Source organism: Cannabis sativa, chromosome 7 (genome assembly GCF_029168945.1).
Source record: "Cannabis sativa cultivar Pink pepper isolate KNU-18-1 chromosome 7, ASM2916894v1, whole genome shotgun sequence".
NCBI lineage: Eukaryota > Viridiplantae > Streptophyta > Magnoliopsida > Rosales > Cannabaceae > Cannabis > Cannabis sativa.
The window spans coordinates 3,953,470-3,978,761 of NC_083607.1; the positions used below are offsets into that span (position 1 = coordinate 3,953,470).

The 25,292-nt window shown below is 25.8% G+C and overlaps 1 protein-coding gene across 1 annotated transcript; it reads right to left on the minus strand.

The window, feature by feature from the left end:
• Positions 1-4,248: 4,248 nt before the first annotated feature.
• On the minus strand, positions 4,249-10,898 carry LOC115698203 (protein trichome birefringence-like 34). The gene is given in 5 exon segments (XM_030625396.2): positions 4,249-4,760; positions 6,358-6,519; positions 6,638-6,834; positions 9,528-9,699; positions 10,354-10,898. Coding segments are annotated over 5 exon segments (1,353 nt in total). The 5' UTR covers positions 10,827-10,898; the 3' UTR covers positions 4,249-4,411.
• Between the last annotated feature and the right edge of the window lie 14,394 nt (positions 10,899-25,292).

Here is a 25,292-nt window from a genome sequence, read left to right on the forward strand (position 1 = left end):
TCCAAGAGTGGATGCAACAAGGAATTAATAAGTCAGTGAATTTACTTGGTAAATTCTTGATCTGCTTATTGGAAGCTCGGTTTATATAGGCGCATGGTCCCCATACTAGTTGAGACCATACTGCTTGTAAGACTCAGTTAATTGATTTTAATTAATCAATTATAATTCTAAAATTAGACTATGTCTAGTTTATGAATTTTCACTAAGCAAGAGTAAAATTCTGAAGAAAAAAGATTCTAGGTCTTATTTATTAATTGAAAGACTTTATTAAGTCTAATTAATAAATTTATTAAATGACAATATTATTTAATAATTAATTTTAGTTATTAAATAATTTGAATTGGCATTTAAGTGGTTAAATTTGAAAATTGATATTTTTGAGAATATGGGATAGAAAAATGACAAAATGGCAAAATTGCAAAGTGGGCCCAATCCACAATCCATGGCCGGCACACTTAGTGTGATTTTACCATTTATTTTTCTTATTATTTTAATGCTAATTAAATTTAACCTAAACCTAGGTGGTTACCTATAAATAGATAGTGATGGTTCACATTCACACTTAACTGATAACTGTGTCAGATGAAATTCACTTTTAGAAAAACTGAACCTCTTTCTATTCTCTATAGCCGAAACCAATCCTCTCTTTTCTTCTTTAATAATTTCGAACCTTGAGTGATATAGTAAGTGCCCACACACATCAAGTGGTACCTCAATCATAGTGTGTAAGACTGTGAAGAATCCAATCAACAAGAAGGAGAATCATCATCAAAGAAGGAGTGAAAGAGATCCAGGTTCAGATATTGATAATGCTCTGCTACAGAAAGGAATCAAGGGCTAGATATCTGAACAGAAGGAGTCATTATATTCCACTGCACCCAATGTAAGGTTTTCTAAACTTTATATGTGTTTATTTCATTGTTTTAGAATTCATATTAGGATGCTAATGAAACATACTTGTTAGTAAATCTAGGTCCTCGTAAAATATTTCCAACATGAACACCCCTAGAACCCGATACTTAATTACACCAATAACAATATTTACACGTAGGAGAGTGCTAGATACCACTGTTGCCTTTTAGTATTTCTCTATTTTTTTTTGTATTGGATACCAGTGGTGACAATTGGTTAGCGATATCCCCTAAATTTGATACCACCGAATTCTAGGAAAAAATAGGCAGCATTTTGCCTTAAATTTGGAGTTCCCAAAATTTACAAATCTTCTCAAAACCACTTCCAAGAATACTACAACACCTCAAGAATAAAAAAATTTGACAATATCTCACCCAAATATGAACATTCTACAATACATTCTCAAACTCCTCCAATAATAAAAAATTCACCTCAAATTCCCAAAAAATCACAAGAAAAGTCAAGAACCAAGAATTACATACCCTTGGAGATAAATTTGAGAGTCAAAACCTTAACTTTTTACTTGCTTGAAGATTATTGAAAATCCAATGGTAATAGGATGAGGTTTTCAAATTTGGAGATATAATTAGGGATTTGAGAATGAAAAACTTGAATTTAGAGTGGAAAGGTGAAGAAAATGATGGATTGTGTAATTTAAGTGGAAGGATGATAAATTTTGGAGTAGAAGCTGGTTATGGGGGTGGAATGGTGGTATTTCAAGGTGAGAAGTCGGAGAAGAAAAAGAAGAATGGTGGGTTTTGGTGTTTAGATGCGAACTTTTTTAAACTAAAAATTCAAGGGAAAGCGGCGACCTTCAGGGGAAGTCGCGACTCTTGGGTGACACAAAAAACACCCCTTCTATAACTTTTGCAAGGGTCGCGACCTTTGGAGGAAGGTCACGACTCTTCCTCTAGACCTGACTTTCACTCTTTTTAGTTTTTACGCTTTCAACGATTTTTTTACAAAGAAATTAAATACAAAAAATAAGAAAAGACATGAAAATAAAATAAAAATAAATAAATGACAAAATAAAAAACGTCAAAAAATAAAAATAAAAGTAAAATAAAATAAAAGTAGGGTGCCTCCTAAGAAGCACTATTTTTAATATCTTGTAGCCAGACGCTAAACTTCTTCTCAAGTGTTCTTTAAGTAAATTACTAACTTGGCGTGATCAATTTCACCAAAGTAAGGCTTTGACCATTAATCTTGAAAGAAACATACGAATTTTCTCGAACTTCCACAACCCCAACCTTCAATTAAAAAGAAGTACCTGTTGTCCAAGTTGAAATTCTTTCTTGACCAAGTTCTTGTCATGCCAAGCTTTTGTCCCCTCTTTATAAATCTTAGCATTCCTATAAGCTTCATTTATGAACTCCTCAAGTTCATTCAACAGTCTTCTTTCACTAGCTGCCCTCCAATCATAATTCAATTTCTTCATTGCCTAGAATGTCCTATGTTCCAATTCAACTGGCAAAGACAAGCATTACCAAACATCAATCTATAAGGAGACATATTTATTGGTGTTTTGAACGCAGTTTTGTAAGCCCAAAGCACATCATCTAGCTTCTTAGACCAATTTTTTTCTAGAGCAGTCAACACTATTCTCAAAAATACTTTTGATCTCTCTATTTGAGATTTTAGCTTGCCCATTTGATTGAGGATGATAAGGCAAAACTGTACAATAGCAAACTCGATAGCGAATTAATAATGCATCAAGTTGCTTATTCACAAAATATTTCCTTCATCTTTAATGAGAGCTCGGGGTATTCCAAATTTAATAAAAATATGCTTATGAAAAAAATTCAACACCAATTTACCGTCATTTGCTCTAGTAACTATAGCTTCCACTAATTTTTTTTTTGTGTTATTTCTTTTTAATAATTATTTTCTGTGTTTTGATTGAAAAAATATTTTATTTAAATAAAATTAGACCTAACTTTGCTCACTTAAAATCAGGACCGACCTTGAGTTAAAATGATCCATAAGTAAAAAAAAATTTGGGCCCTTACTATAAAGATAAATGGTATTTTTAAAAATTATTAACAAAATATGTATATTTTTTATTTAGACCCCTAAAATGAGTGGGCGCTAAGCGCGAGCCTAGCCCGCCTATGCTTAGGACCCGCCCTGCTTAAAATATTACAAAAAAATTTCATTGTGTTAATAATTAAGTATTTTTCTCAATTTGATTGTACAAAATAAAAAAGACCAAAACTAAAATAAAAATTTATCTTAACACTACTTATTTATTTGTTCATTTTTAATGTATGTAGTTTTTTTTTCTAATTTATAACATCCACTTAAATAATCTTTAGAAGTTAATTACTCTTCTTAATGTGTTGGAATTTATGACTAAAAATTCATGAAAATGAAAGTAGTGTGGCCATAAAGATATACTTTTTCTCATAATGAGAAAGTCCTTTTGTATATATAGTAATTTGAACTCGTGAACTTTATTTTGTGAGAAAAAAAGTGCCAAACTATAAATTATAAATTATAATCACCAAAAAATTCTAAATTTAAACACTCTAATGTCAATAATAATAATAATAATAATAATAATAATAATAATAATAATAATAACAACAACAACAAAAGAAGTGTAAGAAAGATACCCATCCCAATTTGAAAGACTCCACTTAATCTTAATTTTCTTTCACTTTTCATTTCCATAGTTTGAAATTTTTGCCTCTCTTTCCATTTTGGTAGTTTTACCATTTTCTTATAGTGATTTTAAAATTTGACATTTAGGGTAAAAGATGTCAAAATTGAACTTAGTACCACTTTTATAAATCAACATGATCATCATCTTTTATAGATAAAAGATGAGCAACCACTACATACAATTATATTATATGATGTATCACAATGTCATATGGTAACAAAATCTTAATCAAATTGGTATTTACAAGATTCTCAAGAGAATTTAATTTAAAAAAAAAGGAATATTTAATTTGTATTCTTTTGAGAATCAACTTTGCTTTCTTAAAATTAACAAGGGTAGTACATTGGTAGAAGCAAGCTAATAATTTTTTTAGGTTGAGATTCCACTTCATATTAATATTTTATTTATTATTTTTCTAGAATCATATTATGTGTATGTTAGCATAGTTGTCAGGTTGTTGAAAATAAATATTAAAAAAATAAAATAAATAATACAAACAAAAATTCATTATGTGACAGCATAGTTTATATAAATTAAGATCCATTTTTGTATCAAATTGCCACTTTTTTAGTATGTTAACTTCAAATTACGCCAGCCCTTTTAGTATTACCTACTCAAGAATAAAAATAAAGTTGTTAATTTGGACACTCTTTCTAAAACTCTTAATAATATAGACAATTAATTTCTTTCATTTCATTATTTTTCATCATTTGTAAGTACAGAGAAATATTATAAGAAAATTCGCTTATCTAAATCGAATTTAAGATTAAAAGGTATAGAGAAAGTCACTTATCCAAGTCTAAATTCGATCATCGAGTACTTTTAGGTTTTTTGTCATTGGCGTAAAATATAAGCATAGAGAAGCTCATTCCAAACATCAGGAACACCGGGAAGACACCAATGATCACAATCAGCATAGCTGCTAGGGTTTGCTTTTAGCTTTTCAGTTAAAGGTTCCCATTGTTTTCTATAAATAGAGGGATGAGCTTCTTTTCTATAGTCGGAGAGTTGAGTAATGTTAAGCATTCGAACATTTAAACCTCTTTTTTTTAAGTCATCAAGTGTGTTTTCTACCACTCTCATCATTTTGGGATCTGTCCCACTTCCCCTATACCCCTCTTCAAAAATTTGCTCAGTTTCTCCATAGCAATTTTGGCCTTCAACTCCACCCCATTCTTGAGCCCTAAAATTTAGATAAATAGATAACATATTAAATTAAACTCACAAACTATAATATATATGTTCATTTAAAGTCTTGCATAACAAATGAGGCTATGTTTGGTAAAATAAAAAATTAAATTTAATGTATACACATACACAAGAACCTTATTGGGTATTAAATAATGTATAATTGAGAATGTGGGACATCATATAAATTCCATTGTTTTGGTATAATATTTAAATGCATGAATACAGATTCACAAAGATATAAAAGTAGGCAAGACTAGTACATTTTACCTACCAAGAAAATTATTTCAATTATTTTGTCTTGTAAAACTAATGAACTCCCATTATACACATATATACATACACATAACATTTAATAAATGCATGATGATTTAAATACTAATTCATAAATTACTTTCATTAGATTCCATAAGAGTTTTGATTGTTCCTTTAGTGGATCAAGATTATGTAAAAAAAAAAAAAATAGTTATTGAGAATTTTCTTATTCCCACATCATTATTTTTTTTTTAAGGTAAATACCATTTTATTTTGTAAAAGTTATTAATTGGACCATCTATTTTGTTAAATGACAAAATAGACTCTATATTTTCCAAAATAGTACAAATAAGACCCTGAACTGATTTTTTGTCAAAATAAAATTTTATAATAATATAATCTAAATGTGTTATGACAAAACTGTTTATATTTTTTGTATATGTTCGTGTTAGGAATTATCTTCAAATTGGTTATATTAAAAAAAGTTGTCAAAAATTAAGCTCAGGGTCTTATTTTTACCATTTTGGAAAATACATGGTCTATTTTATCATTTAACAAAACAGAGAGTCCAATTGATAACTTTTGCAAAACACAGAGTCCAAAATAATATTTACCCTTATTTTCCTTATTATCTGTATAAATATATGAGTAATTTGCAGCAAAACCCGCTCAACTATCAATTTACTTGCAAAAACCATCCAATTAACCTAATATTTTGGTGGGAAAACCCTCCAAAGTACTTTTCCGTTTACATTTTAAGGTGCCGTCTGTCCAGCTCCTAATTTTGCCCACGTGGCAATGACAAGTCACTAAAAAATTATCCTATGTGGCCATATTTTACAAAATAAAAATAAAACTTTAAGAGTAATTTGCGGCAAAACTCCCCAACTATCAATTTACTTGCAAAAAACCATCCAAAAAACTTTAAGGTTGGATGGTTTTTTGCAAGTAAATTGATAGTTGAGAGAGTTTTGCCGCAAATTACTCTTAAATTTTTTGTTTTGTTTTAATTTTTATTTTGTAAAATATGGCCACGTAGGATAATTTTTTATTGACCTGTCATTGCCACGTGGGCAAAATTAGAACTTAACGAGACTGAATAGACGACACCTTAAAAATGTAAACGAAACAGTACTTTGGAGGGTTTTTCCACCAAAATATGAGGCATGGATGGTATTTTGCAAGTAAATTGATAGTTGAGGGGGTTTTGCTGCAAATTACTCTAAATATATATAATTAACATTTTAACTCTTAAAAAAAAGAGAGAAAAGATGAATGTACAAATTGGCAAAAACATTTAAACCCATGATTATTATTGGGTTAAATGAATATAATACCTTTCATGAATTGGTGACATACTAACAAAGAACAATTTGGTGTTGTTTGGATTAACATGAAGTTCCAACCAATCTGACCATGTCTTCAAAGCCATCTCATAAACTCTTAACATATTAACATCTTTATAAACACCATATGATGATCTCTCAAAAGATCCCCACCTAATTTATAATCAATCATTAATTTCAAATTAATTAAGTCAAATTTGGTAGTTAGTAATTAGGTAGTAGAGAAATTAAGTAATTAGATTCCAAATAAGTTTAATATAAATATACTTACTAAACTTTCATTTTGGGTCTTCTCCACCAAAGATATGAATTAAAAATAAGAATGTCTGCATTGGTCCAAAATTTGGCATGATTTTCTATTGCTTGGACTCTTACTATTCTATCTTCAACTCGGTGACTCACTGGGTCATCCGAGTTGGATTCCACCAACAATGGTGCCCAATAAAACTCTATTGTTGCATTGTATTCCTTCATTAACATTCACCATCAAAAATAATAAAAAAAAAAAATTCAACCATTAGTCCTCTATATATAAATTTATTCATTTATTGAAGTTATTAATGTGTCAAATTTGTAATTTTCATTTTTATGGTTTTTTTTGGCAAAGTCCACAAAAATGGTTTTTTTTGTTGGAAAAATTATTTTGTGGGAAAAATAAAATAAACAAGTTAAAAAATATAGAAAAAATAGTTAGGGTAGCTAGATGGATAACAAGTTATCTCTGTAGTTACCTTATACTATTATTCTCAAATTATTTTAACTGTCTTTTTGAATTTTTTTCCACAAAATAATTTTTTAGAAAAAAAAATCATATATATTTGTATAAAAATCCATAAATATGTGTATAAACAAATTACACACTTGATAGACATTTGTATGGCCAGTCAACTAATCATATTTATGTAGGATAAATCTTACTAAGTAACTTGTCACATTATGTTAAATTTTATGTAATTTATGTGTATAGATCATTATCATATATATATAAAACTAATTATTGTAAATAATAGTTATGTATATAAAAACATGAATGGTCAAAATCTGTCTTTAAAAATGATATATTATATATATATATTTTTATTTGTTGGTAAAATAGCCTTCAAGAATCAAATATTTTAACTATGATATTATCTCAAATGTCATTTTACAAAAGATTATTACTTTGCAAAATGAGGATAAAAAAATTAAAAGAAATTTAACTTAGATGGATTGTTTTTTTTTAAAACACTAGGAAGATAGATAGAATATATTTTCAAGGAGGCTAAAATAGAGAAAAGGAATCTATAGAAATGTTTTTGAGACATAATGATAATTTATATTAGAAAAAAAAAAAGACACTTCATATGTCATATAATAGGTGAGATAATTATTAAAAACCAATAAAAACAAATTAGAAGATCTCCATTCTCCAGTTGAGTAATATTAAGATTCTAGTCAATAATTTATTTTTTTAACAATCATATTTTGACCTAAAGATTTTTAGTGAGCACTTTAATTTTTAAATATTAAATAAAAGAAAATGTGGTTAGAACTTAGAGGTCAAAAATAGTGTTTGGCAAGTTGCTTTTTCTAAAATTGTTGATGTAATAAAAATAATAGAAAAGAATGTTTTAGTTTGTTTATATGTTTATTTGATTGATTGAAACCACTATTTTTTTTCTTAAACAAAAACTAAATAAACTAAATAATCAATATACATAGTTTTGAACATGCTTCAAATCAAAATCACTTTTGCTTTTAAAAAAAATAATAAATTCACAATCACTTTATTATTATTAGAACACTCTTATCCACTTCTCTATTCTATCTTTAATATATTACAAAAATTTTAATTTTAATTTTATCTCAACCTCTAACATTACAACTTACATCTATCTCATTCTCTACTTTTTATCTTTATATTATGTAAATAATATATTTTTTAATATATAATAGACTCGGCTTTGGGCATAGGTAGATTAAGTTTTTGCCTAAGACCCACCTAATCCAGAGCCCAAAAACCAAAAAAACAAATTCTCTTTGAAAATGATATATTTTTTTTTTATTAATTTTAAAAAATATCATATTTTCTTTTAAATAAAGGCTTATTTTTTTTTTGTTATAACCTATTATATTTCAAGATCGGTCCTATCACATATTATTAAAGTTTGAAAAAATTACTTTTTTATATATTATTGAAGTCTTGAAAGAATAAAATATTATTTATATATGTTACTAAAATATGTTTAGAGAATGAAGAGAACCAATATACCATTTTTTTTTTTATTTTCTTTTTTATAAAAAAGCTAATTTTTTCTTATTCTTTACTCTAAAATGAAGAAAAGGTAAGTAAACCTCTTGCTGTCAAAATTTTAGTTTTGGTACTATTATTAGTGTCTTACTTTTTTTTTTCTTAAAAATAAAATTGAAAAAACAAAGAAAAAAAGAAAAAGAAAATGTTTTTAATTCATTATTATGGGGCCAGCCCAAAGGACTTGCCTTTTTGGACATGCCCAAGCCCAACTAAACAAGAAACGTTTAAGGAAAGCCCATATCCAAAAAATCTAAGAAGAGCAATTCAACTTCAAAAAATTCCAATTAATTTTCCTAATTACTGAATCTTATCTTACCACCATAATTTATTTATTTATTTTTTTAAAAAAATCGAAAATTGAAAAACTGATATTCTTGTCAATAATTTTTAAAAAGCCATAAACCCAAATAGGGTAAGAAAAAGAGAAGAAACTAAATTTGTACCATATAAAAGGAGAATTTTCAATTTTTATGGTTTTTTTAGGCAGTTTACAAAAATGTGATTTTTTTGAAAATATTATTTTGTCTGAAAAAATAAAAAAAGGTTAAAAAATAGGGATTTTTACACCAAATAATTTCCAACTTTTTTACTGCGTCTGTTTTGTTATTTTAAGGTTGTTTTATAAAAAAGACAATATTTTTGTAAAAAATTCCGCCCACAGTAAAATTGTAAATTTTTTCTCAAATAACCCCTAAAAAATATAAGAAAAATAATTTAGGGTAACCAGAGGGTAATTAGTTACCTTATACTATCTCCCTATATTTTTTTTTTTGAAAGAATTATATTTTTAAAAGCCCATAAAATTTGTAATTTTTACCATATATAATTATTAATAAAAGATAAATGGAAGAAAAAGAAGAGTACTCACAGTGGCCTTAAAAATGTTTAAGGAGCCATTTGCATGAATGGTTTTGAAAGATGGAAGAATAGCTGAGTCAATCAAGCAAACCATGGAAACCCACATCCCTCTATTTAGTGAGTCTCCCACAAATACAAGTCTCTTATTTCTTAATCTTTCAAGTAGTATTGTGGCATTGAACCTACCTTATATTAACATACAAACAAAAACAAAAATCCCAAAAAAACTTCTTTAAAAATACTCAAATAATATAAACTTTATTCTATTATTAACCACCATTACTCCAAACCCTAGTTACAAATATATATAGCATAGAGTAATTGATGAATATGACTTTATAAAAATATAGCTCCAAAATTTGATTTATTTTATTTTTTTTGTAAAATTGCATCCAAACAAGATCATTGAGAATTTTCCATAGATCATTATCGATTGTATCTGAAATATCATGTTGCAAAATATTATTAGAAAGACGGTCTTTTGTAGTAGCTAGGGTAATTTTTTTTTTCGTATCGCCATGACATGATCTTAGTCTAGACACGTAAAATATTTATAATTTTTTTTATAACGATATTTATTATAGTTATAACAAGTTTTATGTATTTTATTATAGAAAAATAAAATAATTTATATGTGTGCCTAATTTCAGCATAATTATTCAGATTTTTTTAAAAAAATTTAACACCGTTATATTAAAAAGATAATTATAATCTATTTTCATACCCAAAATAAGTTCACAAAAAAAAGTTCCCATACCATAATAAACTCATAAAATATACAAATGAAAGAACAAAAATAAAATTAAAAAAGTTGTTAAAGAATATATATAACTGACCTTGGAATGTCACAATGGTGAGGTTGCCATCTCCAATTCTGAAAGCTCAAATCTTTTCTACCAAATTTCTCACAAGCCAATTGATCAGACATAAAAGAACACTTTTTCTCATTGTAAAGAGGGTAAGACTCATTGTCCCTAACCCACTTACCAGAGAACAAATCACAACTCGAATTCGACTCGGTTGACTCGGTTGATGACTCGGTTGATCCAAGGGATGACAACAACAATGAGGGTTTAATTGTATGTAATTTGGAGTTATTTTTGTTACTAGTTTTGGCACATTCTTCCAAGACTTGGTCACCATTTTGGGTAAGGTAAACAATTGAAATAACTAAGATTGTTATTAGAATAGCAAGGAGAGAATGAAAGCTATTTCTTATTATGCCTAATGTTGGAGAAAGAGATTTAGAAGGTGATGACACTATTTGGCTTTGGTTTTTAATAATAATATTCTTAGTATTAGTACCCATTAATGATCATATAATAATATGAATATCTCTCTCTATATATTTGGGTTTTCTAGTTTTAGACTAGTACTTTGGCTAGGTTTGTGTAAACCCAATAAGTTTATATATGATGGGATTTTTGTGTTATTATTAATTTTTTTTTGTTTGGAAAAAGAAAAAAGTAATAATGATAAGGAAAAGGAAAAGAAAAAGGGGTTGTTTTGTTTGTCCATGTTTGAAGCTTTGTGATTGGTTGGATGAGTGTCTTTTTCTATGGTTGGTTTGGCTGGATTATTTAGAAGTTATTGATTTTGATATTTATATTGATGGAGTAGTGGTTTACTGAAAGCAACAAATATAAGATTGTGACATGGCTTTGGAGGTTGGACTCTATGTACACTGCAGTGGTTGTAATAAGAGATCATTTGGGCAAGGTGAATTGGATTTATATTTCTAGATTAGAGTTTGCTGATTCATTATGTGGAGAAACGGCGACTTGTTGTAATGTGTTGGAAGTAGCGAAGAATCATGGTTTTAATTTTATTATAGTTGAGAGTGATTCGAGGGTAGTTATCAATGCTCTTAACAGGACTGAGTCCAGGTGTGAGCTTGAGAACTATGTCTCATTTTGTATTAAGTTTTCTCCTTCCTTTATTAGTTGTATTTTTTTTAATATAAGTAAAAACTGTAATTTTGTTGCCCATAATATAGCTAAGTGGGCGTTTACCCACCAGAGATTTGAATGTATTCCTATTTCCTCGATATCTGAACACTTTGTAATGACCGTCAGATCTAACTATCTTTTGTCTAATATATGAACGTTTTTCTTCAAAAAAAAAAAAAAAAAAGACATAGCTTTGGAGGTTTAGGTTCTTCATTATTATTATTAACCATATGGTATATAATATATATAGTAGGAACACTATTTTTGTCCCACCTTGTAAAATTTATGTTTTCGGTATTTGAAGAATTTAACATTTTTTGATGTAATGGTCTACATTATTGTTATAATAGATATCGCGTCTGCTTTTGAAAAATTTTAAATAATTACGATGTTGAAAAAGAGTTTAAAGATTCGTGTTTGTTTCTTTCATGTGCAACTAAGTGTTTAAACATTATTTTTAACACTATAAATTGTTTTATTTTTTAAAAAATAGGTAAAATATTTATTATAACTATAATGTACATAGTTATATAAAATTTTTTAACTATAATTTCTCTAAATGCTAAAAATGGAAACATTGCTATTGGTAGGAACAAAAGTAATATTTCAGAATAATTAAAATAATTTTAAAAAGTCATTTTTAATATTTTTTTTTTTTAAATTTTCTTTTTTTACATTATTATGTGTTAGTTTCCATATTTATTTTAATTTTATTTTTCTTTTCTAATAAAATTTCATATAATTCTTTATTTAATTTTTTTGTCATAATATTTAAAATATAAAATATTTTTATTTGATAGATATATTTTTTAAGAATATAAAAAGAAAGAAAAAAATAAAAAATTATTATAAATCTAAGATATATATTTTATATAAAATAAAATTATTAAATACGTGTCTTAAGTGCAAATAAAACTCCACATATTTATTTTAAGATAGGAAAATTTTATTTCTACCCTATAAAATGATAAGTATACTTTAATTTTTAAAAATATTAAGCTTAAAAGAATTTTTAAAAATCTTAATATATTTTTTAATTTTTTTTATATTATTATTTTGTGTTAATTTTAATACTTATTTTAATTTTTTAATTCATGTATAATTTTTTTTTAATAAAATTTCACATAATTTTTTATTTTAATTTTTATTGTTACAATATTTAAAATATAATTTATTTTTATTTAATAGGTATATTTTTAATATAATTAAAGATATATATAGATGTAAAATAAAAATAATTAAAATAAAGTGTATTTATAAATTTTTAAGTGGAAATAAAAGTGATGAACTATATATTACAGTTTGTGAATTAATGACTATATCATCCTTTCATGTGGGACCTCTATAACGGCTCTTCTTGAATTGTTTTTCCAGCAAAGTGTGTTAATTAAGATAATTACCAATATTATTAGGTAAATATTATTGGATGATATATATATATATATACTAGGTGACTGTTACGTGCCAAACCACGTAGTGTTAGTTTTATTTAATATTTTAGTTTTTTATTTTAATTAATAATTAAAATAGTATAATTATTTGAATGATTTGTTTTATAAAAATAAAATATGTGTCAGTATATTTAGTAAGTAAAACATAGTTGTGTTATAATAATGTAAGTTATTAATAGTAAAATGTACATTAATCTTCTAACTGAAAAAAGTTTTATTATTTCATTTCATATCTAATAATAGCTACACAACTATATATTTATAGATTTTCACATTCTTTGCAAATTACTAATAAGCACAAATAATATTTTCATATTCTAATATTTTTCAACCTTCTCCTCTTGGTGGTAAAATTAAAAATAAAACTAAAAATAAGCACAAACATATAAGGTAAATACTAATTACAACCCATTTTATCTTCTTTTTATTTTTTTTTAAGCTATTTTATCTTTTCTAGACATTTTATCTATATTTTTCTTTTTTAAAAAATAAATAAAAAAAATTATTAATATTCTTTTTTAAGATAAGTTTGTTAGAGAGATATGTGGCTAAGATGATTTTTTCAATTTAAAAAAGATTATTAATATTTAAAAGATTGTTTGATTTTTTGGGTTTAATTATTGGGTTTATTTGTTAACGGCAGATCAAACCTAATCGTTAAATTTAACAGAATATTTTTTTATTTTTAAGTATATTCTGTTAAACCAAGAAATGCCGTTAGATAGGCACTTTTAATATATAAAGATATAATGCCTCTTTCAATTATTATTAATTTTTTTTTTTTAAAAAAAATGTTAAACATCATTCTTTGTAAAATTAAGAATTATTTTGTGTTGACCACTAATTAAGACTAATATATAATTTTTATAATATTGCACTATATAATGTAATAAGCTACTATAGCTATAGCTATAGTTTCACACATTTATACAAATTAGCTGTATAGCATTTTCCTTCTTCTAGAATTAATAATAATATATGTTCTAAATTTAATAATTAAATAATAATATGTTAATAATGCTGATTAAATTAATTAACAGTTGAGCTAATTTTTTTAACTAATGCTCTCTTTATATCTGGCAACCATATTTATAGAATTAACCACTCAATATTTAATTGTAATATACAAATACTCTTGTAGATTCATGAATCTAACTAATTTACACTACTTTATTTATTTATTTTTTTTTAAAGAAGACTAATAAAAATATATAAATGAAAAAGCTCTTAAATATTTTACATAAACTACTAAGAAGAATTAATTAAAAGAAAAGTACTAATTAGCTAGTGTAATATAAATGTTAGTTTCTGAATATCTAAATTTTGAGATTAATTTTGTGGTTCTCATTATATATTAATTAACAATTTACATATTCAGAAACTAATTATTTGGTGTTGCTTCTTGAGTAGTTGGTCATAAAGTCATTTATTAAAATTATTAATTTTAATTATTTTTTTTGAATGGTTAATTTTAATTATTTAAGGTTGAGGAGTAGTAGCTTATTAATAAAAATAAAATAAAATTGGAGTAATAATAATAAAAAATTATAGGTCTTAATTCAAGATAAAAAAAAAAAAAAACTATACTCATACCATATATTATATAGAGATCTTGAATTCTAGACAAAATAACTCAATATTTTTTTATTATATATTATTATTATTATTATTCAAGTGATTATATCTATTTATATATATATATATATATTCTAATTAATACCTAAGTTCAGATTTTGCATGCATGATATTATAATATGTTGTATTGAGCATATATATATATATATAGAATCATATATGTGAATAAGCACATCCATAAACTCAGATAACATTTAATATTATTTTCGACCACAAGTAAATATATTTTATCAAATAAAATTTGATGGTTCTTTCTGCATGGGCAATATATTAGTGGATTTATTTCATATATAATCTCAATAAAATTGAAATCATTCAAAACAAAATCAATACAATATTGAGATGAGATGTCGTTTGGGTTAAATCAGTAATTTTTTTTTTTTTTTTGAATGAAAATCAGTAATTTTTTATTTTAACAAAATCAAAGATGTATCATTTACTCAACCAGAATAATAGTAATAAATAAAAAGATTATCGTCATAATTAAACATAAAAAGTGATCAATAAATAAAAAAAGTTTATAATTAATAATAAGTAATTGATCATATATATATATATATATCGGTTATATATAGTGGTTGAGATCTCTACATCGTGATTCGTTGTCGTGAAGGAAACTCAAGAAGCTGTAGTACTACTATATACTACACCATGCCATCCACTAAGGACTCTATCTACTATATATCTATATATATAAAGAGAAAGAGTAGTATATCCCATCCAAGCAATATATATATAAATATATATATATATATATATATATAAATGGCTAATATTGGTTTTATCTGTTTGCAACATGCACATATGATCTGTATATCTATCCCATCTGTTTTTGTTCCCACTTCCTTCTTCTTATATATACTACAAGCAATGTATGAATATACATTATATAATATAGGGTAAATAGCGGTGTAAAAGTACCCAAAGTTTTAAGTTTATAAGCGGTATAAGTCTAATATTTATTTTTATCGGTATAAGTACCCAATGTTTGTAAAACTTTAATTTTTTTTCCAGTTTTGTCAGTACAGACTCCGTTTTAATTTTATTAAGGGCATTTTACAAAAATACTGGATTTGGGGTAATACTTTTCAATTTTACTGCCACACGGCAGAATTAACATTTATACTGTCCTCCCTTTTTTTTTTTTTTCTTTTATACTGTCAATACCAAAACAAAAGTATGAGGCCTCCATCTTTGACAATCACAGACATAACCACCACAACAACACCAGGACACCGGAAAATAACCATTAATTCCGACAAGAATAAACAAAAGCAGTAAAATCGACGTCAATAAATAATCATGGCAAAACAACGGTAAAACAACACTAAAACAATCAAACAAAACAAAAGAAAAAATGATTAAAAAAAACAAACAATCTGCTGCATGATGTCGCCCAATTAGTTACACTGCGGTCGCGGTAGTAAACGGGCTATATGTCGTATCCACAGGAAGGAAAAATACACTCAAAAGGACAATTAGTAATTTTACAAGAATAAAATATGAACCTTGAATGTGATGAGAATATTGAGAAATGATTTTTAAAAATTAAACAAGTAATTAAAATGAGAAGTGATCAGAAAATGATTATGGAAGACACAAGCTTTGTACATGCAATTATATTTTCCTAATAAAATTGATTCTTTAACCTCAACTATAATTCTACACCATTAATTATAGTTGGAAAATATGTATGATTAAGCTCACTAGAAAAATATGTTCTCTAATTAAATTAAAACTACTTCTAAAAATACTATCATATTATATAATTTAAATCGACAAAATACCATTGGCAGAATGCAGTAAAAATCATATAATATAATAAATACTCTAATAATTAATAGCCTAACTTACATAAGAAAAGCATGACTGAACTTATATAAAAGGTACTATTAAATTTAAAGTGCAATTAAGAAGAAGAGAAATTTAATATAACAAATGTGAAAATGAAGAACAAAGAGAATCAATATATTAGAAGAATAAAATTCGTACGAACTTACACTTGAGTCTTGCCAAAGAAATTAGCCTAGAAAAGGCATTGTCTTTACACCAAAATTAATAAAGTAAAATAAAGAAGAAGGAAAGAAAAAGATAAAATTTTGGTATAATAACTCTAGGTAAAATCTGATGCCTCTTTACAATTGATTTTGGCTCTCTATTTATAGTGCCAATTTAGCCCAATATTGGTATTTTCGTATATTAGTTAGTGGGGAAAATGGCACAAGAAGTCTAGTGGAGAGTGGTCTCATGCGCCCCTTTTGGTGGAGATTGAGGAGACATGAGCGGACAGGTGGCGAGCTCAAAACACTCACAGTAGTTGATGTTGAATGAAGGGAAGACTCATGCGTGTACTGTTGAGTGATGTATTGGACTTGGTCAAAATTGACACATTTTAAAGTTTTGGCCCAAAATTATTCAATTGATGGTCCAATCATTCTTTGGGTGGTGGCTTTAGGATTAACAATATAATTGATGATGAACCATGACAATATGGAGTGAACAAATTGGGTTTGGGCCTTTCCTTTATTTTTACAAAAATACCAACCATTGAGTTAGGATTCCAAGCTCCAAACATGCTAATATTTCATTAGCTCAAATCTGAAAAATAACACAAAATCAAAATAAATTAAATATTTCTAACTAAAATAAATTTACCATTAATAATATAAAATATTTAATTTATATTAATTTAATATGCATAAATAAAGACTTAAAATGTACAAATTTGAGCCTTAATCACTGCACAACCTCAACACCAGATGCAAAATCAACTATATTTGCAAGTCTATTCCTAGAAAACTATAAAAAAAAAACTACTAAAACAACACTGAAACAACACAAAAACAAATGAAGCAAATATAACTACTTAGAAAAATATAAAAGAAACACACACCTCAAAACTCTCTTGTGAGTGAGCTCCTCAAATATATTTATAGGACAACCAAAAGAAAAAAACCACAAAAATAGCCAAAGAGAACGAAGAAGAAATGCATTTATAGCCTCCATCTTCCACACTCACAGACATAACCATCACAACAACACGAGAACACCCAGAAAATACCTATTAATTCCAGCGAGATGGAGCAAGGGCAGTGAAATCGGCATCAAATAAATAAATCATGAAAAACAACAGTAAAACAATACTAAAACAATACTAAAACAAAAAAAAAACAATAAAACAAAAAAATGATCAAAAATTAACTATGTTGTACACATCCTCAATACTAAATGCACTATATTTGCAAGAAAAGTTCTAGAAAATTAGAACAAAAAAAAACCACACTAACTCTTATATTTTCAAAAAAAAACATAACTAAGAACTTCAAAAAATTAAAAAGAAAAAGAAAAGAAGAAAAGAAAAGAAGATGAAGAAGAAGAACTGAACATGAAAAAAAAAATAAAAATCATGAAAAACAACAGTAGAACAATACTAAAACAACGGTAAAGATGAAGAAAAAAAAAACTTGAAGAAGAAGATGAATATTAGAACATGGGGGTGAGATTTATGTGAAAAGCTAGAAGATAAAGATGATGAAGAAGATGAATCGTGAGAAATGGGAGTGGGATTTTTAAATCTATTTAAATAAAAAAAAAAAGAGTGAGACATGGGGTGTGATTTTTAAATTTATTTAAATAAAAGAAAAAGTAAAACATGTCACTTTTATGACACATTCCATCAACCTTTTCATCAAAATAATAATTATTAAATTATCTCAAAAAATAATAATTATTAAATATTAAAAATAATAAATAATAACTTTTACATCCATTAAAATAAAAAATTAAATAAATAATTGAGCCCAAGTCCCAATTAATCAAAAAAAAAAAAACAATAACATAAAATTGTTGGCAGCCGAAAAAAAAAACAGTATAAAAGTTAATTTCGAAAAAAAAAAAACAGTATAAAAGTTATTTTGGGCGTGTAACAGTATAAAAGAAAGAAAATAGGAAAACACAGTAAACTGTGTAAATTTCCCTTTATTAAAGGAACATTAGTAATTGATACTATATATTTCTGTCTAGACCCAATGATCTAGAATTTGGACTTTATATGTAGCCTATTTAAGAAAATAACAAAGTTTGTACTGACGAAATTAGAGAAAAATTACAGTTTTACAAACATTGAGTATTTATACCGCTAAAAATAAATATTAGGATTATGCCATTTACAAACTTGAAACTTATTTAGGTACTTATACTACTATTTACCCTATAATATATGTATATGTGTGATATTTATTTAAGGTTTTATTGTTGAGCCTTATTAACTAAAAATATCTTAATAAAAATAAGCTGTGCTAATGTGTCTTGGATGATCCACATCTCAAAATTATTGATGAATACATAGAACAATTCACATAAATGTAATAGATGAATATATATAGATATATTTATAGAATGGAGTATTAGTATACTTATCTCAAAGCTTCACATGCAATTTTATTTGAAGCATTGGAAAAATAAATCTAAGTTCATAAATTTATAAATCACTAATATGACTTATTTATTAATTTTTTTTTATTATTGATAATAGTTATAATATAATATACTCCATTCAACTTATTATTAATACTAAAATCTGTCTTATTTTTGAAAGAGTTCTCATCATAAGAATTCCTTATTTTATTATATGATTTTTTCTTCTAGATAGATATAGAATTTAAGGAGCAATTACTTAGATTATGCATTTTGTACAACAATCCTTCTTATTTAATAAAAAAAGATCACATAATTCTAAATCGATCTTACTTGAGATTGCAAATCTTAAATTTGTTTGTAAAAAAAGAGATTTAATTATATTAGTGTCTAGAATTAAGCTTTCTTCACATAATTGCATCCTTACTTGTAATTGCTACAGCGTATCAGAGCAGTCTAAAAAAAAGTGTTTTTCATCTCTTCCGGGTGCCCTACCGCCCCTTGGTAGCGCTACACCACTAGTGCCTTTACAGATTAACTAATTTCACTTTCCAAAGAGCGCCCCCAATGCCCTCAAACTGGTGCTAGGGCGCGATTCTTTGTTCACAATACCATTTAGGGATATTTCATGATATTAGATTCAAGAGGAGATTTTGAGTATATGGTCTTCCACAAACAATATCTGTGAGTCAACAGACTCAGTAAGAAAAACACAAAACATATAACATACTACTGACTTATATCTAGGTGCCCATATACCTATTTATAAGGCTTTAGATGCATCAAGAATGTTCTTAATAAAAGTACGACCCCTGTACCACATGCACTAAGTACTTGTCCTGCACTAGTATTAGTAGGGCTGAACCATACCCCAAATACCACTGAGTACCACATGCACTACGTACTCGTCCCGTACTAGTGTTGGTAATACTATGTCGTACCCTTTAAACATCATATACTGTACCAATGCACTCCAGACCGCAATTGTACTAGTGTTGGTAGTATGCAAATTACATAATACAACATGCAATTTACATACATACACATATACGTATATATACACATTTTATACTAATTTAATCTCGTTTCCTGATTCAATTGTGTCGATCAACTTGAATAGAAATTCACGCGCTAAACAGAGGCCATATATCACAATTATGTAATTAGGTAAACAACTTGGTAAAACCTTCTCGAGAACCTAAACTCAAAACGGAAAAATTTTCTAGCATAAAAATGCCCTAAATATAGAGGAATCACAAAAAAACGAGACTTTAGAAAAACTGTCAGGAAAAACAGACTATTTTTCTAGGCAATCTACCAGTCTGAACGGTAGATCGTTTTCTCAAAACGACCTGCCGTATTTTGCTGCAGAAAAACAATAAGTTTCAAAATAACCCCAAATCTCGTAAATCTTAAGACACTCTCCAGAACATCTAATTAGGGCCTAATAAGCACAATTCAAGCATTAAACACAAGTATATAACTCAAAATTTCCAAAATTACCATTGTTGAGTCAAGTTTGAGTTCTTGAACTCAAACTTGCTCAGCTCAACAATCAAACCTTAAAAACACATCAAACCAACTCTAAACAACTCAACAAAGCTTAAGAACCAATCACCAAACCAAAGTTGGGACAAAACCAAATTCTAAAATTGCATGAACAAACTAACAACCTTTCTTCGAAAAAAAAAAACACAAGGAACAAAATTTTAGTGTTTACCTTTGCTAATTCTTCCAATCACTACTGATTTCTTTTGGTTCCTTTGGGTTTAAGAAGGGCCAAGAGAGAAACTAAGAGAGAGAGAGAGAGCGTTTAACCTTTTTTTTTTTTTTGTTAATTCTAGCTTATCCATAAATAATTAAATTACATATAATATTTAGATCAACACAACATAAGGAATGTACTATAATTTCACTAAAGGACAAAGCCTAATCTTAGGCAAAACTTCCAATAATGCCTCTACGCTTAAAGCTTAAATAAGCTAATTGTTTAGGAGTGAAATGGTCCAATACCATAACTCTGTCAAATCTCAATGTTCTAATTATTACTTATAATTTTTCCGCTAAATAAAAAGTTTTAAACTAACTCATGTGACTCTAACGATCAATTCGCTACATTTTCATTATTACTGAGCAAAAATCATAACAATAATATTTTTTACATATGACATATATAATACACTTAGGTGGCGTTTTGGTTGGGTGGAATGAAAATATAAAAATAGGAATGGGAAAAGGAATAGGAATAGGAATAGAAATGGAATGGATAAAATTTAAAATGTATAAAAAAAATTGATAAAATGATCATTAAATATTTTCTCATGTTACATTGGAATGATATTTCTTTCTATTTTAAAATGGAATAGTCATTCCACCAAAATGGTGAAAAGGGCATTCCATTGGAATGACATTCTAATACTTTAAAATGCAACCAAACAAAGAAATGAAATAAAAATTGTTTCCTTTCCGTATTCCATTTTATTTTTTTACCTCCAACCAAATGCCACCTTAGAGTTTAATAAAATCTCCAAAATTAAAAAATTATAATCATAATGCTTATTTATTGATAATAGGGCCCAAATATAATAATTTAGATTTTTTAAGTAAACTTAATACTTTTTAATTTATTAATATTTTTATCAAGTTTTTAAATAATATTTATTAATTTTTTAGAATTAATAGAACATTATAATTTTTAAAATTAAGATTTTTGGGTGAAATTTTGCATTTGTCAAAATTTATATTAAGAGGTAAAAATGCTAATTTTTAACGGTAAAAAAAAAAATCTAACAGAAGAGACATAATTATATAACTGTTATATTTTAGATAAATTTTTAACTAGGTGTATATTTTAGAGGGTAGGGTCAGATAATGTCAAAAATTTAGGGGACAAAAATATTAATTATTCTAAAAAAAAATAAGATTTTTGTGATATATTTTAGAGGGTGGAGTAGAGAAGAGTACTCTTAATGTGCATCAAGACTTATTTTTTCAATACAAATTGTATTATTAAATAATAAAAAATGTAATAAATAATACAATATAAATTCTTGTTTTTTTTTACTCAATATAAGACCATCTCTAATGATTAGAGAGATATAAAAATTAGGGATTTTTTTATTTTTACACTTCAAAATAATTTTTTTTCTTCGTATTTTTACAGAATTCTACATAGAAACCCCATATTACAACTAACGCTGCAACCTAAATCGCAGCAAAAAATCGTATAACAATCCACATAGAAACCCTCTCAGAAACCATTTTAGAAACCCAAACCGCAAATTTTTTTTAAAAAAAAAAATTAAAAAAACAGTATACGGGGTAATTTTCCTATAAATTATATAATATTTGACATAAAGCTATTATTTATTATGTTTTTAATAAAAATATTTAATTAAACATTAAATTTTATATTACTTATTTACATCTTCGTTAGAGATACTATAGTTATAACAATATTTTACATTTTTTTTACTAGTTATAACGAATATTTTATATTCTTTGAGAAATTTTAATATTTTTTACTATAACAAATATTTTACATTCTTTGAAAAATTTTAATATTTTTTCAACAAAAACGTTTATACAACTGTTGTATGTATTTCCGTTTTATTTTTAGAAAAATTTACATAATAAACTAAAAATTTGAAAAATAAAATTACAAAACATTTCATTTTTTATGCTTTGAAATTTTTTATTTATAAAAATACCTCTTTAGTAAAAACAACAAATTATTTTTTTTAGTTATTTTACAGTTTATTTATAGTTATTATTATAGTTGACATGATGGTTGTTTTTTTTTTTTTTATAGTTGATTTATAGTTATAGTGAGATATATATATATATATATATAGGGTGATTCTACAATGCACCCCGTTAAAAGGGGTGTACTGGTGCACCCTTAACTTGTTTCGGCATCTAGAAAAAATTTTTACTCTAATTTTTTTTCATATTCATGTACGTTATAGCTATTTAAGATATCCTACAAAATTTTGAAAAATTCAGAATAATTTACAATATAGAAAACAATGTTCAAACAGTCTATTTTACACGCGTATAAAATAAAATAGTCACGCGTGCAATACACTGTTTGAACATAATTTTCGGCATGTTAAACTTTTCCAAATTTCTTAAAATTTTGCAGGATGTCTTAAATAACTATAACGTACATGACCATGAAAAAAAATTTGACTAAAAAATTATTTCGGATGCTAAAACAGATTGGGGTGCATCAATATATCCATTTTAAAGGGGTGCATTGTAAAATTTTCCTATATATATATTTTGAATAATAGTTACCATGAGATTGATTTCTCGTTGTTTTTTTACTTTTTGTTGAAGAAAATGTATTTTTTTAATTTAAAATTTTATAAACGTATTTTTATAAATAAAATTTTTAAGCTGTAAAATTATAAAAATAAATTTTTAAAATTTTCCCTTATTTTTATAAGTTGGTGGAATAATTTAAATTTTAATTTTGGCAGCACACATGTTTCAGCACCTAAACAATAAAAATAAAAGTTAGACATTTAACTTTCATTTAATTAGATTCAATGTTGAAGATTTTAATTGGACATGCTTTGGCTGGCAAATTAATATACAAATAGAAATATATTTATTGTGTGTAAGTGAATTATTATGATATTATGTTTAGATGTTTTGAGTTATAAAGAATTTTGTTTTTATGTATTAAAATTTCGACATGAATGTGCAAAAAATAATTATTAAAATAAATAAAAAAATAAAAATTCATCAAAATTAATGTTGGTACCAATCATCTTTAATGTATAGTGTCATAAATATTTATATAATTAATTGGAGTTTTGTTTGTTTGTGTAATTATTGATTTTTATTATTTGGTAGATTGACATGTTTTTTGAGCCCTGAATAAGAAAGTCCATATGTTTTTCTGTTTTTGTTTTAGCCCACACAACAAAAGAGTCCAAAACTAATTACATTTTGGGGGGATTATTTCACAAATATACAAAAATGATAAATTTTTTATATTTTTACGGATTTTTTTTAATATTTTTATGGTCCTTTTATTTAGGGATAATTACACCACTTATTGAAATTTCCAATTTTTTTTTTACTTTTATACTGTGGGGTAGAATTTTTTTCAAAAATACTATGTATTGTGTTAAGTTTTCACTGTTGTTCTAAGATTGTTTTTTAGTTGTTCCACTGTTATTTTTAGTTGTTCTCTTTTCTGTTCCAGTGTTATTTTATAAAAACACAGTATTTTTGAAAAAATTTCCGTGTGATATTATTTTTATAAAAATTAACCTAAATTTTAATATTTTTTGTAATTTTCTCTTTTATTATATAAAAATACGAAATATTATTTCTCCATTATTTTTTTTAAAAAAAACCATTATTTTGATGTTGTTGCTACGTAAAAATAACATAAATTTATTTTACAACAATACAAAGTGTTATTTTTTTGTTATTTCATAACAATATTGTTTAAGGTTGTTCTATAGGAAAGCAACATGAAAATAATATATATATATATATTTTTTTTTGAAAAATAAAATAAAAACCTGTATAACAAAATTGTAAGAATATATATATAAAAAAAATCTGTAAATATTTATATGTAATTCGTGTTTAGGTTTTTAGGTGGCGTTTTGTTGGAGGTAATGAAATAGAATGGAATGGAAAGGAAACAGTTTTTATTCCATTCTTTTGTTTAGTTGCATTTAAAACCATTGGAATACCATTCCGATGGAATGACCTTTCTATTATTATGGTGGAATGACTATTCCATTTTAAACTGGAAGGAAATACCATTCTAATGTAAGATCATTCCTATTCCAATTTCCATTCCTATTCTTATATTTTCATTCCTCCCAACCAAACGCCACCTTAGGTGTACTGTGTAATTTTTTTTAAAAAAACTATTTAATATTTATTTACTAAAATAGTATGCTCTTATATTTGGATGGGATTAAATGAGTATGATGATTGGATTGCATATATGGGATAAGATTGATTAAGTGATTTTGATTTAAATTATATACTTATATTTGTCAAAGTTTTATTATAGTTTCTTAAAAAAAAAGTTTTACTATAGTTTTTTTTTTTTTTTCAAATAAGATGCAATATAGAGCTAGATTTAATACTTTAGATTAATTTCGATTAATTTAGCATCAAACTTTTAATCATGATGAATATAAAACTGAATAATATTTTTATTTTGTTTCAAATGCTCTATACTTAATATTTAATAGAAAATGAAAATGCTTGTGTCTCACTTAATTTGAACAATTATATTTGGAATTATTTTATAAATATACAAAAATAACAAAAAATTACAAAAAT